Below are 15,105 nucleotides of genomic sequence, written 5' to 3' on the forward strand. Positions count from 1 at the left end.
CATCTTTCCATTCCATGTTTGCATTTTGTTCCTGCACCGACTAATTCTGGGAATGAGAAAACACTATACTGAGTTAACATTGCTGAGCAACTACCTGGCCTGTATTAGAATTTGATTTTGTGTGTGTGTGTGTTACAGAATGTTTATTTGAATTTAGATACTGCTCTTAAAAATATTGAACTTTAAAGAACCTGTCACAGCTCTGACTCAAGCTTATTGCTGTATCTTGAATCCAGAAGTACCAATGAGACTCATGTCACTTAACAGGCTTGATATTCTCCCTAAAGGAGACTGCTTTCAAACAAAGCCATTGGTTGATGACAGGTTTTTTATTTATTGCTCTCAAACTGCCCTCAAACTATTCTTTGATTTAAAGACTTTTCTGAGGCGAGTTAATATATTGGTAAAATAGCTGCTACACATAGATTGTTCATCTTTGGGTATCAAGAGAGAGTTTAGTTTTGCAGTACACACTTGGAAAGATTTTAAGAGTCGCTTTTTCCTCATGCTTGCTTCTGATACAAGAGGAGGCAGTCCCACTGAAAAATTTTTTGTAGAATGGAATTTTATCAAAATATTTTCCCCAGAACTGGAATTGTCATATGTTGTTATTCTCAGTGGCAGTATGAGCTTTTTCTTGTGCAGAGTGGGCTATGAACTCATCTACCCTAACTGTGCATTCCAAAAATGAGTCATTATAAACAACATTTGTTCTTAATTTATAACACCTTAAAACTGGGTTGTTGTTTGCCAGCATAATGAGGTTTTCTTTTAGTCCTAGTAAAAATACTTGAATTGTGTTGCATCCTAAACATGCTTTGTATGTGGCTGGTGTGAAAGCACCCCATGGGTTAATAACACCCAGCCAGTCACGATGTCTTCCTGTTTTCCTGTTTGGGCAGTGGAATGGGGCGTGAATGCCCTGCCCTCCCCCTTTCTACTGGAGGAACCTACTCCCTGCTGGACCCCAGGGGCTCTAACCAGGCAGTGGAGCATCCCTGCAGCCAGTTGGTCCTCCCAGTTTGCTCTTGACTTTCTGTAATTTTTCTCTATGTAGAGTGGTGCAGCAGTTCAAATTTTGGCCCAGGAGACTGATTGGTCCGTAACAGTATAGGCTTTCCTTTTTAAAAGATTCTTTTGTAGGTGATATCTCCAAACTCTAAAAGAAAAAATTAAATCAGCTGAGCAGTCTCTGATGTATAATGAAAGTGCCAACTGAGATTCTCTGCTCTGCTGCAGCATTGGGGTTTTATGGAGCTTCTCATTCACACTTCCCTGTGTAAATCAGGTTCTTACTGACTCGAGTCAGTAGGGGAGGTGGAGAAATGGTGGGGCTCATTTTGTGCAGATTTATGAGCATTGGCACAGGGAGGGGGTACAATCAGTGAGGTTCTGCTCAGCCATGTTCTCTCTCTCTCTTTCTCTGATTTCCATTTTTGTTGCATGCAATGTATAAAGTGAAGCATTTGTTTTGCTCAGTTATGTGTGAACTAATGTGGATAAACCAAACTATTATTGCAGTTCTGGTACAATCAGCACTCCAGCCTTTTGTTTCTGATGATAACACAGTCTATTGTTGGAGTGCTGATTTTGTAACATTTCAACATAAGGCAGTTAGTCATAAAAGCAGCTGTGTGGCTGTCAAATTACCCCTTCCAGGGACAGAAATAAAACCAGAAGCTGTTTGCGTACACTGTTTGTTGTTGACTTCTGTGTATATTCTAAGATTAGTAACAGTGATGAAGTCAAACATGATGTAGTTCTCTGACTACAGTGGAGTTGTCCCTAAAATAAACATTGATAGATGGTTTGGGGACGGATTTATTAATTGATTATAAAATTAAGCCAATTTCCAGGGCAACAGAACACTGCTGTTATTCCACGTCTGTTTTCTTTGCTATGAATAATAATAGTTTGGTGTTTTGCACACTGTATGTAAAGGAATATTGAGCTAAATCTAAAAAGAAAGGTTTAGTTGAATATGTTAGTTTGTTGATATTTCTAACAATTTTGATGTTTTTCCCCTTGTCCTAATGATGACCTTGGTGAATTCTGACCCCCTACTCCCAGGTCCCTCAGGTTAGCCCTGTAACTCCAAAATAATAACTTTGCATGAAAATGAACTTATATACTTTTGTATTGTCTAAAAGTAGATGTGTGGAGTCATTTTTCAAACATACCTTTTAATTTGTGGTGGAAAAAAAAAACCCTCAGAGTTTGCTTTCAGCCACCTCCTCCACGTTGTAGTGTGACTGACACTGGAAGGACACAGTGGTGGAAAACCACGTGGGTCCAGATTTGTAAGGCTTTTATAAAGTTCCCAGCTGTGAAACTTGTTTTAGCATGTTATTCTCAGAGCAGTTGAAAATAATATAGAGAGGGTTTTATCTTTTTTTTACAAAGCACATTGCACTGTCCTCCTGTGCCTTTGCTGTACGATTGGGTATCGCAGCTTGGGCAAGTGGCACCACTCGTTTTTGTAACACCTACTACTGTTGATTTTGGACACTCTCAACTGACTTAAATAAATTAGATGCTTCTTGTATACCAACAGTGTCTTTAGGAAAATTTATATCGACTAACAGTGATGCTTTACATTCCCAACTTGGAGCATTGTAACTTTTCAGTGAAGAAAGTCCTTATTTCCATTGTTTTCCTTCACCACAACATTTAGAGGGAATGAGGAAAGTTCTTCCTTTCACAAGTATTTAATTAAAATAAAGCTCACAGTCCTCCCCTCCCTGGCATGAGGGCAGGGGGACAGGATTGGTGAGAACATGGTTGTTTTCAGGAGTTTATTTAGAGTATCAACATGGAACACAAACTGCCACTTGGGAGGATTTTCAGTGTCTGTGTCTGGATTGAAAATGACTCGGTATATCTACTTAATAATAATGATGATGATGATGTCTTTAGGTTTTGCTATGATGACTTCCAGGAAGCAAAGAAACATCAGGAAAATTCCATAGAGGAATCCATTTTAGTTTTTAGCCTAAGCACTGTGAGGTAGCAAATGTGGCAGCCCCTGATGTTTGAATCCCAGCTTTATGCAGTCATATAAAGAAATGAATGTGGCTTTGCCTTTTAATTTAACTGTGGTCACCCAAGCAGTAACCACACTTTAAAGGAGGGCTGCCATCATGGGGGTGTTGGGAGGAGCTCAGCAATTGCCTCACATTTTGTTCCACCCTGTGTCTGTGCTCAGCCAGAATTCAGTGATGAACAGATTCCTAAATCATAGCAAAACTTACCTATCAGTGAAATATAGTTTATAAGTACTTAACAGTAACAATGAAATGTCCATATCATTATTTTTAATAACTGTATTACAGTTAGTATTTAAAATAATTTATCAAATATGTAAGAAGTTGTGCTGTGAGGTAAACCTGTTGTGGATTTATTGTAGTTTTTAGATGCAAATTGCATGGTGGTATGTTGACATATTTAAATCATTTCACTGACATGAAAGATGCAAGTGGCACAGAGGCTAAAATCTGTGTTAACTTAGGAGCATAATAGGGACAACCAGCTTACCTTTGGAAAGAGGACATTTAAATCATTTTTCCAAGGTTGTTATCACATGCCATTCTCCATAATAACTTTAAACAGGTAAATTAGCATCTTGGAATAATTTTATCAGGAAAGACTAATGGCAACAGTAAAGACAGCAAATTCTAAATTTGCAAGTTCTGCTGTACTTTTGCTTACAGCATTTGCAACCCTGTTGATCCATGTCAATTGTGCTTTCCATTTCAAAGGGGGTCTAAGCCTATTTTTCAGTCCTAGAATTATGTTCACAGGTAGGTGAGGTTCATACCTGATTTGTGGTGATAAATCCTTCTGTTCAGTCAGACTTCCCCCCTACCCAGAGCACAATTTGGCTCAAGACTAAGTTGTCATTCACAATTCACCTGCCTGTTTGCCAAGCTCCAGGTCCTGTGAGGCTGAATACTGTCAGTGAAATGGTTACATAGTCCAAACCTCTTGTGAACCAGGACTAACCAGCCTTAGCTGTAAAGTTAGAGCAATAACACATCTGTTAGCAAAGCTCTGAGTTTGCTGTTAAATGAAGTGTCAAGTTAGCAGAGCCGAGTCACCAGCAGAACTTGTATCTGAAAATGCCTGTCATATTCATGTGTGGTTTTGTGCATGCCTGTGGATTATACTGTAAATGCAAAATATACTGGTGAAATGGGTTGTTGTGTAGTGTATATGCTGTCACCTGTACTATTTCTAACTAGTAATCTTGTTTTGTACTGTGTGATGTCTGACCCTTCTAACATCGATCATTGGGCTTTGGTGAACTCTGATCCTTCCAGGTCCTCCAGGTTAGAATCTTAACTCGGTCAATTTGTTTTACTGCCTTGCACTTGATGTGAGAGAAACAGATGTTTTCCTGTAATTCTGTGATTGTCTCTTTAAGGACTATGGTTACCCTGCAGGCCATATGTGTTTGATTAGCGTGCCTCAGATGGTAACCTGCTATTATTTTGCATGTGTACAGTACTAGACCAGTATAAAAGAACAAAATGAACACAAAAAATCCTTGCATGATGGGATGCCTTCTGTAGCTGAAACTGCTACAGGATACGTGTGAAATCTGGTACAAAATTGCTGTTGATTTAGAAAGGGAAGGAATTCTATACTCAAATCTGCATGCAGAAATACAAGTCATCAAATTAATTCATTGAATGTAGACTATGAGGATGGCAAAGGAGATGCTAAGTTATTCAAGGTTGCGGAAGAACTGAAAATCCAGCACACTCATAAATGTTATTGGATTTGTTGTACTACAGGGGAGAATGTCATAGCACTGTCCTGCAAAGAGGTCCTTTTGTTAATCCAGTTGTGAGATCTAACTTGTAAAATGTTGTTAGCTGTTGCTGCATTTGCTTACAGTTTGTTTTGCCACAAATTACTATCTGTTACCTTCTGTTTAGATGGTGGCATAGAGGTGTAGGTCTCATCTTTCAGCTCTGCAGACACCTAATTTTCTTTTAAATCCACTGCTTTGCTTTGGGTTAATGCTGCTGTAGCAAAGGCAAAATATTTAAAGGCCAACCCAGTTCCTCCATTGGATTTACAGTGTGTAATTCTACTGAAGAAAGACAAATCAGATGGAGGGAGATTCAACATAAGGAAGTTTCTGCAACTCAGATTATTATTTAGGGGAGGCAGAATGATGAGCTCCCTGCTGCCCAGCAGTCAGGAGAGAGTATATAAGGGCTGCTCAATAGGTGTGTCATATTCTAACAGCAAAAAAGCAGCAGCATTTTACATGGTTGAGACCAGCTTTTAAAAGGAGTCCAGGCTGTTAAATAACACTTAAGACATGGTGAATGCAATGCAGGTCAGCAGAGGGGGATATTTGTACCATCTAATTTTGGGTTTCTTGGCTCCTAGTAAAGGCATGGCTCTGGTCACTGGGAAGCTGCTAATGCAGATGAGCTGCACTGCCTTCTGGAAGGACCTGCTTCTCTTCCTCAGCTAGATAAGGAGCCTTGGTTCCTGATTTGGGTAGTGCAAATAATCCCTCCATTTGTTCTCCTTTTAGTTTACCCTGAATTTAGCATTGAAATAGAGATGGGAAGTCAAGCCAAAATATCTTTTAATGGTTTTTTCTTTCTCATTCTGAAGGCACAAACCTGGGGAGAATGGTTGATATGTACTGATATGTGTGTATTTGTTCTGCAATGTTAAGGTCCACCAGGCCCAGAAGGTCCACGAGGGCCACCAGGCAGTGGAGGACTTAAAGGGGAAAAAGGGAACCCAGGTCCACCTGGTCCACCTGGCCTGACTGGTCCAAAGGGAGATCAAGGACCACCTGGACGCCAGGTAGGACAAGAAATGGAGTTTTCCCCATGTTAATTTTTAAATGCAATAAAAATGGAATATATTTGGGTGGAATATGCGGTTTGCCAGAATAAAATAAAAGCCCAAGTGTGGTAGCTAACACCCTATCTCATAGCAAGGAGAAGTTTCTTCCTTAATTATCCCCCAGTCCCTGGGCAGGATGTCCCTGCTGTATTCCCGTGGGAGCTGGAGCTGTCAATGCAGCCTCGTGTCCCCGTGTTCCTCAGCCCTTCAGAGCCCCCAGTTTGCTTGTTTGTCCACAGGCACCTCTCAATCTGTTCCTGAGGCTGAGAGCAGTGAATAACGTCAGGCTGTTCTTTGCAGGGCGATCCTGGCCGTCCAGGTTTGAATGGAATGAAGGGGGACCCCGGGGTTCCAGGCGTTCCAGGATTCCCAGGTATTTAACTGGGGATTCCCAGGCATTTAAATAGCATTTCAAGTGAAAACCTCCAGACACAGTAACAGCCTGTTTGGGCCGTTCCTGCAGCATAGGTTGTAAAACAGCACGTTCTTTCACTGTGTAACTGTGTGCATTTGATGTTTCAGGTATGAAGGGGCCCACTGGACCTGCAGGACCCGCTGGCCTCACAGGCAGCCAAGGACTGCCAGGCCCACCAGGTAGGAGTCCTGGGTGGTGGCACTGTCACTTTTGCTCCACTTTTGCCAGTAGAATTTGTTACACAGATGTAGGACTGAGTTGGTCTGAGCCAACAATGAAAGCAGTTAAGTGAACAACAGCATCAACACAGTTCCATGCTGCACTTTTTAGCCCCTACAAGTAATCCTAAAATACTTTATACTCTGTGTCCAGTCTGTGCTCCTGCAAGAGTGGTCCTTTGAGGGGTTCACCAAGAGCACTTTTTTACCCTATATACACACTTGTTCTTTGCACTGATGGAGTTCTTGGTTTCTGACCTTGCAATAAACAAAGTGCTTCTAATGCTCTCTTCCACCTTGGTTTATCTAATACTGGTCTGTTCTCTCTCAGGTCCACCAGGTTTACCAGGTACCATTGGACGGAGCATTGTCGTCAAAGGTGATCCTGGTCCCCCAGGTCCTCCAGGACAGCCTGGGTCCAAAGGGCCACCTGGATTGCCAGGGCCACAGGGATTGCCAGGTATGATGCTGAGTGGCTGCAGAGGAAATGCCAGAGGCAGAGCCGAGTGCAGGATGCAATGCCAGTCACGTCCAGAGACTGCAGGGATGAGTGACTGAGCTCAGCAAGAGGCAATAGATAAATGCAGGGTTAACAGATAACAGATGAATGCAGGGTTAATAGATAAATGCAGGGTTCCACCATATATTTCTGGTTCAATGGGCTGTTCTTATGTATCACAAAGAAACAACAGATGAGTCCCAGGCAATGTAAAGATTTCTGTAGTGAGATTTCAAGAGCTTTTATTTCAGTTATGCTTTTGTGTATTCTAGGGCCAATTGGTCTTCCTGGTGACCCAGGGAGAGATGGACTACCTGGTTTTGATGGTCCAGCAGGACGTAAAGGAGAGAGGGGTCTTCCAGGCCATCCAGGTATGGTGTTTATCCTGTCAGGACTCAGTGGAAAAAGAGCTACTCCCATTTCTGAGTGCAGGCTAATACTGGGAAGTAAGATCTTTGCCTCGTGGAATAACGATAAAATCACCATTTTAGGATTTTCTTAATGCAACGATATTACAAGCAGCTGAACATGCTGTGGTTTGGAATATTCTCAGCACCAACACATTGCTTGGTCATTGCTGAATAATATTGTCAAGTGCTTTATCTCAAGCTGACTGGCATCTTCTTTGCAGCACAGATGATGCAGAGGAGAGCAGAAGATTGTAAGAAAAAGAAGAGAGATATTAGTTAAATCGTTTTTATTTTGCATGCAAATCATGAATGGGGAAAAACAGATTCATAAAGGAAAGAATTTCACCAAAGGCAGAGATGGGGCTACCATGCAGCTGTCACTTAGAACCCCTGAACTAGGATTTGAGAAAGCAGAATAGGCACTGGGACAATTTTCTGAAGATGATGATGATTAAGTAGCTCTATACTGCAAATTGTGAGAAAAAGTTTAGAATTTTAATAGTTAAAAGAATACAAAAATCCATAATGCCTATTTTTCCTTTTTCTCTGAGTAGCTCTATGAAATCTGTTAGCGTTATTTTAGGGGAAAATGTAAATAATGTAGAATAACATAGCCTAAATATTTGTAGTTCTATTTCCTGATATTGCTGTTCTAGAACATTCTTTTCTGATACATTTCTCAGTCCTTTGACTCATTTTTGCTCACATTCAAGACTGTTCTAACTTATTTCCACTTTTTGTAACCTGCTCCAAAACTGACTTCAGCTTTTCTATTCATTTTGATGGGCTTTGGCTCAGGTGTCACCACAGTGTGCCCCAGAGTGAGACTTGCTCCTGTTTCTGCCTCTGCCACTTACTTTGTTATCTTGAGCAAGATGTTTCAACATCATCTTATTAAGCTGCACACACAGGTATTTTTTGCAATTGGGAAGCTAATTTGAACTCATTTTAGTGCCTGTCATGTCCTCTGCAGTTACCTTAGTGCCTCACAGCCCTGAATGTATTTACATGTATCACAGTACCCCTACAACACAGAAAGTGTCAGGGAGGTGGTGTTAGCAGATACCAGGTGCCTGAATTCACCAGCACCTCAGTCACAGGACTGTGCTGCCTTTCAGAGCTACACTGGTCCTGAAAGAGCAGGAAGTGATGTTGATAAACACTGTGTGTTGTGTTTCTCTCCTGTGAACAGGTTCTCGAGGAGTACAGGGACCTCCTGGTCCCGACGGCTTACAGGGCCCACCAGGTCCTCCTGGAACAGCTTCTGTGGCTCATGGATTCCTCATAACTCGGCACAGCCAGACCAGGGATACACCACTCTGTCCACAGGGAACATCAAGAATATATGATGGATTCTCTCTTCTGTATGTGCAAGGAAATGAAAGAGCACATGGCCAGGATTTAGGTGAGATATTTTGCATGCTCTAAGAGGAAAGAGGTTGTAAGCTGCTTCTTCGAATGCTCTGCTTCTCTGAAGATATGACTGTCTTGGAGGTTTCTTGGATGAGGATGGGGATTGCATGCTAAGATCTGCCATCTCCAGAGGCTGCATGTGGTAATTCAGAATGAAAGAATGTAAACCAGAACACAGAAGTGAAGTTTTTCCCACGTGTGACAATCTGATAGCACATGCTGCACACTCACAGGGGGAGAGGAAGAACACACAATTACCGCTCTCAAAGAACTGCTATAAAAAGCGACGAAGTGAAAACTTCGCTGTCACATTTTGTGTATCTTATCTGTAGGTACCGCTGGGAGCTGTCTCAGACGTTTCAGCACCATGCCCTTCATGTTCTGCAACATCAACAACGTTTGTAACTTCGCGTCAAGGAATGACTATTCCTACTGGCTGTCGACGCCGGAGCCAATGCCCATGAGCATGGAGCCACTGACGGGGCAGAGCATCCAGCCCTTCATCAGCCGGTGAGACAGAGCAGCCTGCTCGGGGCTCTTTTAAGGGCTGCATAATTAGTGTGTCTTGGCCATGGGTCTCCAACATGCAGGTTGGGTGCTAGGAGATGAGGCTGCCATGTTTTGCTCTGGGAAGAACTAGGAAAATAGCTTGTTTTTAAAGTATTCATTGTCTTAAAAGGTCTGTCTCCATGCAGCAGTGGTAATGAGAGACTGAAGGGCTGCAAGAGCTCCCCTCAACCAGGGAATCTCTGTAGTCACCACAGCAAGATTGCCATGGACAGGAGAGAGAACATGGGAGCCACTGGCTCTAGGAGTAAGGTGTTCACTTGGGGACTTCAAGCTTCCAGCTTTTGCTTCAGGAATTGCTTCAGTATTTTACCCCATGTAGTGAAAATACAGACAGACTTCACACTCCAAAATACTGTCTTATTGCAACTACAAAATATGTGAGAAGTCTAGATTAATAGGAGAGCCTCTCACAGGCTAGTTTTCTTCCCTTTCTCTGTTAAGAATTCTTAATAAAACATGCTCCTATAATATTGTAATGTCATTTGTTTCTCTGGTACTTCCCCTGTGTCCAGATGTGTTGTGTGTGAAGCTCCTGCTATGGTGATAGCTGTCCACAGTCAGACCATTCAGATTCCTGCATGTCCTCCAGGCTGGGACTCCCTTTGGATCGGCTACTCTTTCATGATGGTAAGAACTGCCTCCTACTCCAGAGGCAGCTACTGCCCACCTGTGTCCTCCACTGGCTGCTTTGGGACGTTGTTCAGAACTGCAAGGGTTGTTGTTTGAAAGCCTTTACCTTCAATCACTAACCAAGGTAGCCAAGACTGACAGGGATTCTCCAGGACACAGATCCCAGAGTAAATGGGCATTTACAGCGGTGTCTGACACCGCGTTATCTCTGCCAAGAATGGACAGTGACTCTTTTAATAGTTGAAAATGCCGTGCTATTGACTTTTTTAGCACCTAAGATTCTTGTTTGCGTCTTTCTTTCCTCCACCAGCACACTAGTGCTGGAGCAGAGGGCTCTGGACAGGCCTTGGCATCGCCTGGCTCCTGTTTGGAGGAATTCCGCTCAGCACCGTTCATCGAGTGCCACGGGCGGGGCACCTGCAATTACTACGCCAATTCCTACAGTTTCTGGCTGGCAACTGTCGAGGTGTCAGAAATGTTCAGGTAAGAAAACCTGTTTCTTGTCTATTGCTTTATTCCAGAATGAGCACTGTGGAAACTGAATTTATTCCAGAGATCAAAGAGGTTTGTTTACAGGGGTATAGGGAAATAATTTAGCTTGGTTTCCCCCTCACAACCAGTTTTTCAAGTGTTTCCTTGGTAAGCCTTTAATATGTAAAAACTTGCTGGGGCACATGCTGTTTTGAAAGGAGTCAGGTTTTTTCTGTGTCAGTTCTTATTCACATGTTGCTGCAGTACTTTCTCTGAAAGTAGTCCTACTGTATTTACTATATTTGGAGCCCAAAAGAACAATTTGTTGGGTTTTTCCTTAGCAGACCTTTCAATAAACTCCTATTTGAAAAGTACAAACAAGGGAAGGTATGAAGGGCAACATCAACTCTACTTAAACCTTTTAAGGCAGGTGTTTAAACTGATTTTAAAAGTCTTGTGTAAAGGAGGTTTCCCACCCTCCATGGCCAGCATTTCCCCCCTACTTTGCAGAAGGAAACAGGGTGACATTTTGGCTGCAAGGAAGCCAGTGGCCTTTCTGTCCTCAGCTTCTCTGCAGTCAGTATTTCAGCTGGAGTCTCTCAACTCCTCAACCTCCTTCCCTTTCAACTTGAGTAGCAACATTTTTTCTTTGAAAAATCATCTCCTTTCATAGAATAACTAACTACTGCTCTGTTTGTGTGCTGATAAAACCCTCATAACATTCCCATTGCCACCTACTTGAAAAGTGTAGCTTTGTCACAGAGGGCTGGCTCTGTGCACTGTGTTACACAGCAGTGGTGGCCCCTAAGCTTTTCTTGTGTAACCCCTACAGTCAGGATACTTGACATGATTAATCATCACTCTTCAGATTTCTGGTTAGTTGATTAGTGGTAATTCTCTAGTAAAAACTGCCTACTGGTAAGTACCATGCACCTTTGAGTTTTCTGTATCTTGTATTTTCTCTATCCCATAAAAACAACTTCCTTCTTTATTGTATTTTTTTAAAGAAACTATTAAGAATTGGACTTACTCTGTGTACACACATATTACACATATTAATTACATCAATCTCCCATCTCCTTACCCTTTCAGAATAAAAATTAATAATTTGGTAAAGCCATGACTGAAATACAGCTCTCACTGTAACAGTCCATTTTATATGCTGTTAAAGTACCCTTCAACTAAGAAACCCAAAGGACAGAAACAAAGACCCCAGAAATATTCTCTCAAATGTACAAAATTCACCTCCCCTTCAGTTTGTCTTTGTGTTCCATCACCTGGCAGCCTGAAACACGTGGTTCCCATACCCTGGGGACACAGACACTGGACGTGACTGAGCACCTGTCACCTGGTGCCGGGGACAGACAAAAAGATCACTCTTAAGGAAAACTCCCAAATCCAGGATTCACCCCCCACTCCTGTATTTGAGTGTTGTATTAAAACGTGAATTAAGCAGAAGTTAAAAGGGACAGTTGTGTAAACAAACAAACAAAAGCTAACCCAACCTTTCCCTTGTGCCTGTCACCAGCAAACCTCAGTCAGAGACACTGAAAGCGGGAGACCTGAGGACGCGGATTAGTCGTTGTCAAGTCTGCATGAAGAAGACGTAACGTCCTGGAGAACGTTTTATAAAACAGTTGAAAATTCCTAAGATGCACTGTCTTCCAGCTGCAACAATGGTGCTACTGTGCAGAAAGAAAAGAAAAAAAAACCGAATCCAAACTGTTTTAACCGTGCAAATTCAAGTGTACCTCACTCACGTGCCAAACTAAGGGTTGTTCAGTACATTTTTGACAACAGGACTAAGGTGAAAGAATTGACCTCTTGGGAACAGAAAAGAACACTCGAGGTTCATAAAGGATCAGAAGATGAAATCTTTCATTTCTCTCCCTGTACCAAAATGGCACCTTTTCGATCAACCAAGAGAACAGAGAAAGACACGACGCACTGAGTATGTTTAAAATAACAAGACTGCAGTTTTGAAAAACATTTTTCATGGTGCTACTAACCCTACTGTATCCCAGGTTTTTAATATGAAATTTTAAGCTTATTTCTCTTTGTAAGTAATGAAATGTGTATATTGTGTAAACACCTTTTTAGTTGAAATTTTCAGTCATTTAGAAAACAAACCAGACTGATACAAAAATTCTCATGTCTAAAATGAAAAGATACAGCAGTATTTTATTATGAAACTTATGGTACAGAGAGAATTTACCCCTCTTAGACCAAGTTATGCATTTAATTTTCATTTCCTTCCTCTGTTGCCAACCTGATATATTTGGGGAATGCACAATTATTCTGAAGTAATTTTGATCAGGGTTTTAAATGTTGTACACCATGCTATCAGTGGTTTTATTTGTGCTTAGAAATCCCAATCCACTTGAAAAGTTGGTTTTCTTTTTATCTTGTGAAAATATGTGAAATTATTAGCCATATTCTATATCCTTCTTTTCAGAAGTCGCATTCACATTGTAGTAGTTTGGTTTAACCAAACCTGTCCCTTGGGAATATCCAATTACCGAAGCATTTACGATGCTCACATGAAACCTCAACTCTGAATGGTGTCACACATTTTATCCTAAATAGTGTACATGCTAAGACACCTTCTGAACAAAATAAAGCGTAAGATGGTGGAAACTTTTCCTATTTACAGATTAATCTTTTAATCTTATGTGAATTTATACACATCCACAGTGTATTTACAGTATACAGCAACTCTTGTGTATGTTTATTCACATAAGGCCTTGAAAGATGGTGCATGCAGTCTTTCTGATGTCAGTTTGTACGAATCCTACCGTGTATGTCTTAAGAGTGTCACTCCTTGTGCAATAGCTGAAAAGTGATCACTTTTGTATGCATGACTGTTCAGCTTCCATGGTCAGTGCCGTTTCATTTACCCCGTGTACGAACAGCTCCCTGACAATGCAGGACTATTTGTCAAGTGATGATACTTTCCTATTCCTGTTGTATATTGCCACCTCCACTACCAATACAGCCTGACTTGTGAATTAACGCACTGCTCTGTACAGGTGACGTGTATTTGTTTATTGACTACTGTTCAGTAATTTATCTGCTAATGGCTGTTCGTTCTTACCTTCCAGTTATCCTTGTTATCCTTGTAAACACGGAGCATCCGACACCTCCCTGTTCTATGCACATTTGACAAAAGACATGGGACTGGTGACTGAGCAGGTGGCAGTGATACAATGAGATTGGTGCTGATTTCAAAAGCTTTCAACCAAGTATGAAACTGAAGTTCTTTAGTTTAAAGTGCAAAATATTAATGGCTTTGTCTTTTTTCCATTAGTTGCAGTTATATACGTTGGTAGAGAGTGGGCAATTCAGCAACGTGCATCTTTCAGCTCTTTTAGTTTGGTTTGCTGATGCATATAGAAATAACCTGAACCTGCTGCTACCTCCAAGTCAGGAACTTGTTACCAAAGCTGAAGTAAAATAGTAAGTCAGTCTCTTCATGTAAACACAAGCCCTTATCTTACTGCTGGCTCCACAGAAGTCTGAAATGAACGCAGCAGCCAAGCTCTAGCCCCAGAAAAGCAGAACAGTGGATGCCAAGGTCAAGGAGCCTCCCAAAGGAAGAGCTCACTCAGCCTTCCCTTCCAACACCCCATCTTGTGCTCACCAACCAGAAGTGTTCAGATGTGGGGACGGGGGCAAGGGCAGAACATGTTTGTTATAGCAGTGCATAACTGGTGCTTCTTTATGAGATTTGGGCTTCTCTCACAGCATGTGAAACCAAGGCAGGAGATCCCATTCCAGACTGAGGTAGAGAGCTCCCAGACCTGCTGGTCTTGTGGCAGCGTCAGGGCCCAAAGCTGTGAGATGACCACAGGAAAGTGAAGTGGTGTAAAGCAGCTGCACTTGTGACAGGTCCATTCTCTGTTCTGTCCCTGCAGCTCTGACCCAGACTTGGAGAACAGTCCTAAACCTTAATCAGCTTCAGGCTCAGAATTCCAAAGGGGCTGTACTTTACAAAGAGGAAAGTGGTCTAGAGAGGAAGGAACATCCTTTGAGACCTGCAGCAGAGATTCAAGAGATGTTGGGTTAATTCCCACCACACCATCTGTGCCTTAGAGCAGGTAAATCACTTGACCTGTGTTGAATCGGAGTTACTGATCTACAAAAGAAAAAATGGTTATTATTCTCTCTTGCTTCTTGATGCTTAGACTGTAAGCTCCTTGGGGCAGAGACATTGAGGGGGCTCAAATGTTGGTTGGGGCCTCTAGGTGCTATCCATCACTATATAAACATTAAACTACAGGTAAAAGTTTGTGTTTGCAGATTTATTATTAAAAACGAAAAAAACCTGTTTTGAACATTAGAGCCTTAAAATAATCTTCAACAACATCTAAACATGATCTGGCTTCAGACACCACTCAGCTCCAGTTAAGCTTTTTCTCCTGGTGTCTGGTATGTTTTTCACTGAAGCTTTTATTCTCCTAACTAATCACATACTTTGTCTATTTTAGTCAACCTCGAGCAGGCACCTGGTGGGTCCCTCCCAGGTCTGAGCTGTTGGGGACACCCAGCAGCCACTCGAGGGCACCGTGTGGCTTTGGCAGGAGCTGTGACAGCAGCACCACG

The 15,105-nt window shown here is 41.9% G+C and overlaps 1 protein-coding gene across 1 annotated transcript in view; it reads left to right on the forward strand.

Moving 5' to 3' along the window:
- COL4A5 (collagen type IV alpha 5 chain) overlaps positions 1-14,788 on the forward strand; it is a 76,082-nt gene extending 61,294 nt beyond the window's left edge. Inside the window, exons 42-51 of the mRNA XM_050310390.1 lie at positions 5,702-5,835; positions 6,178-6,250; positions 6,400-6,471; positions 6,842-6,970; positions 7,282-7,380; positions 8,612-8,824; positions 9,165-9,342; positions 9,915-10,029; positions 10,343-10,515; positions 12,032-14,788. Of these exons, the coding sequence (XP_050166347.1) occupies positions 5,702-5,835; positions 6,178-6,250; positions 6,400-6,471; positions 6,842-6,970; positions 7,282-7,380; positions 8,612-8,824; positions 9,165-9,342; positions 9,915-10,029; positions 10,343-10,515; positions 12,032-12,113 (1,268 nt within the window). The 3' untranslated portion in view covers positions 12,114-14,788. The remainder of the gene's footprint in view (positions 1-5,701; positions 5,836-6,177; positions 6,251-6,399; positions 6,472-6,841; positions 6,971-7,281; positions 7,381-8,611; positions 8,825-9,164; positions 9,343-9,914; positions 10,030-10,342; positions 10,516-12,031) is intronic.
- The last annotated feature ends 317 nt before the right edge of the window (positions 14,789-15,105 follow it).

The sequence above is a fragment of the Myiozetetes cayanensis genome, unplaced genomic scaffold, assembly GCF_022539395.1.
Source record: "Myiozetetes cayanensis isolate MyiCay16 unplaced genomic scaffold, myiCay2020 scf15, whole genome shotgun sequence".
NCBI classification, from domain to species: Eukaryota; Metazoa; Chordata; class Aves; order Passeriformes; family Tyrannidae; genus Myiozetetes; species Myiozetetes cayanensis.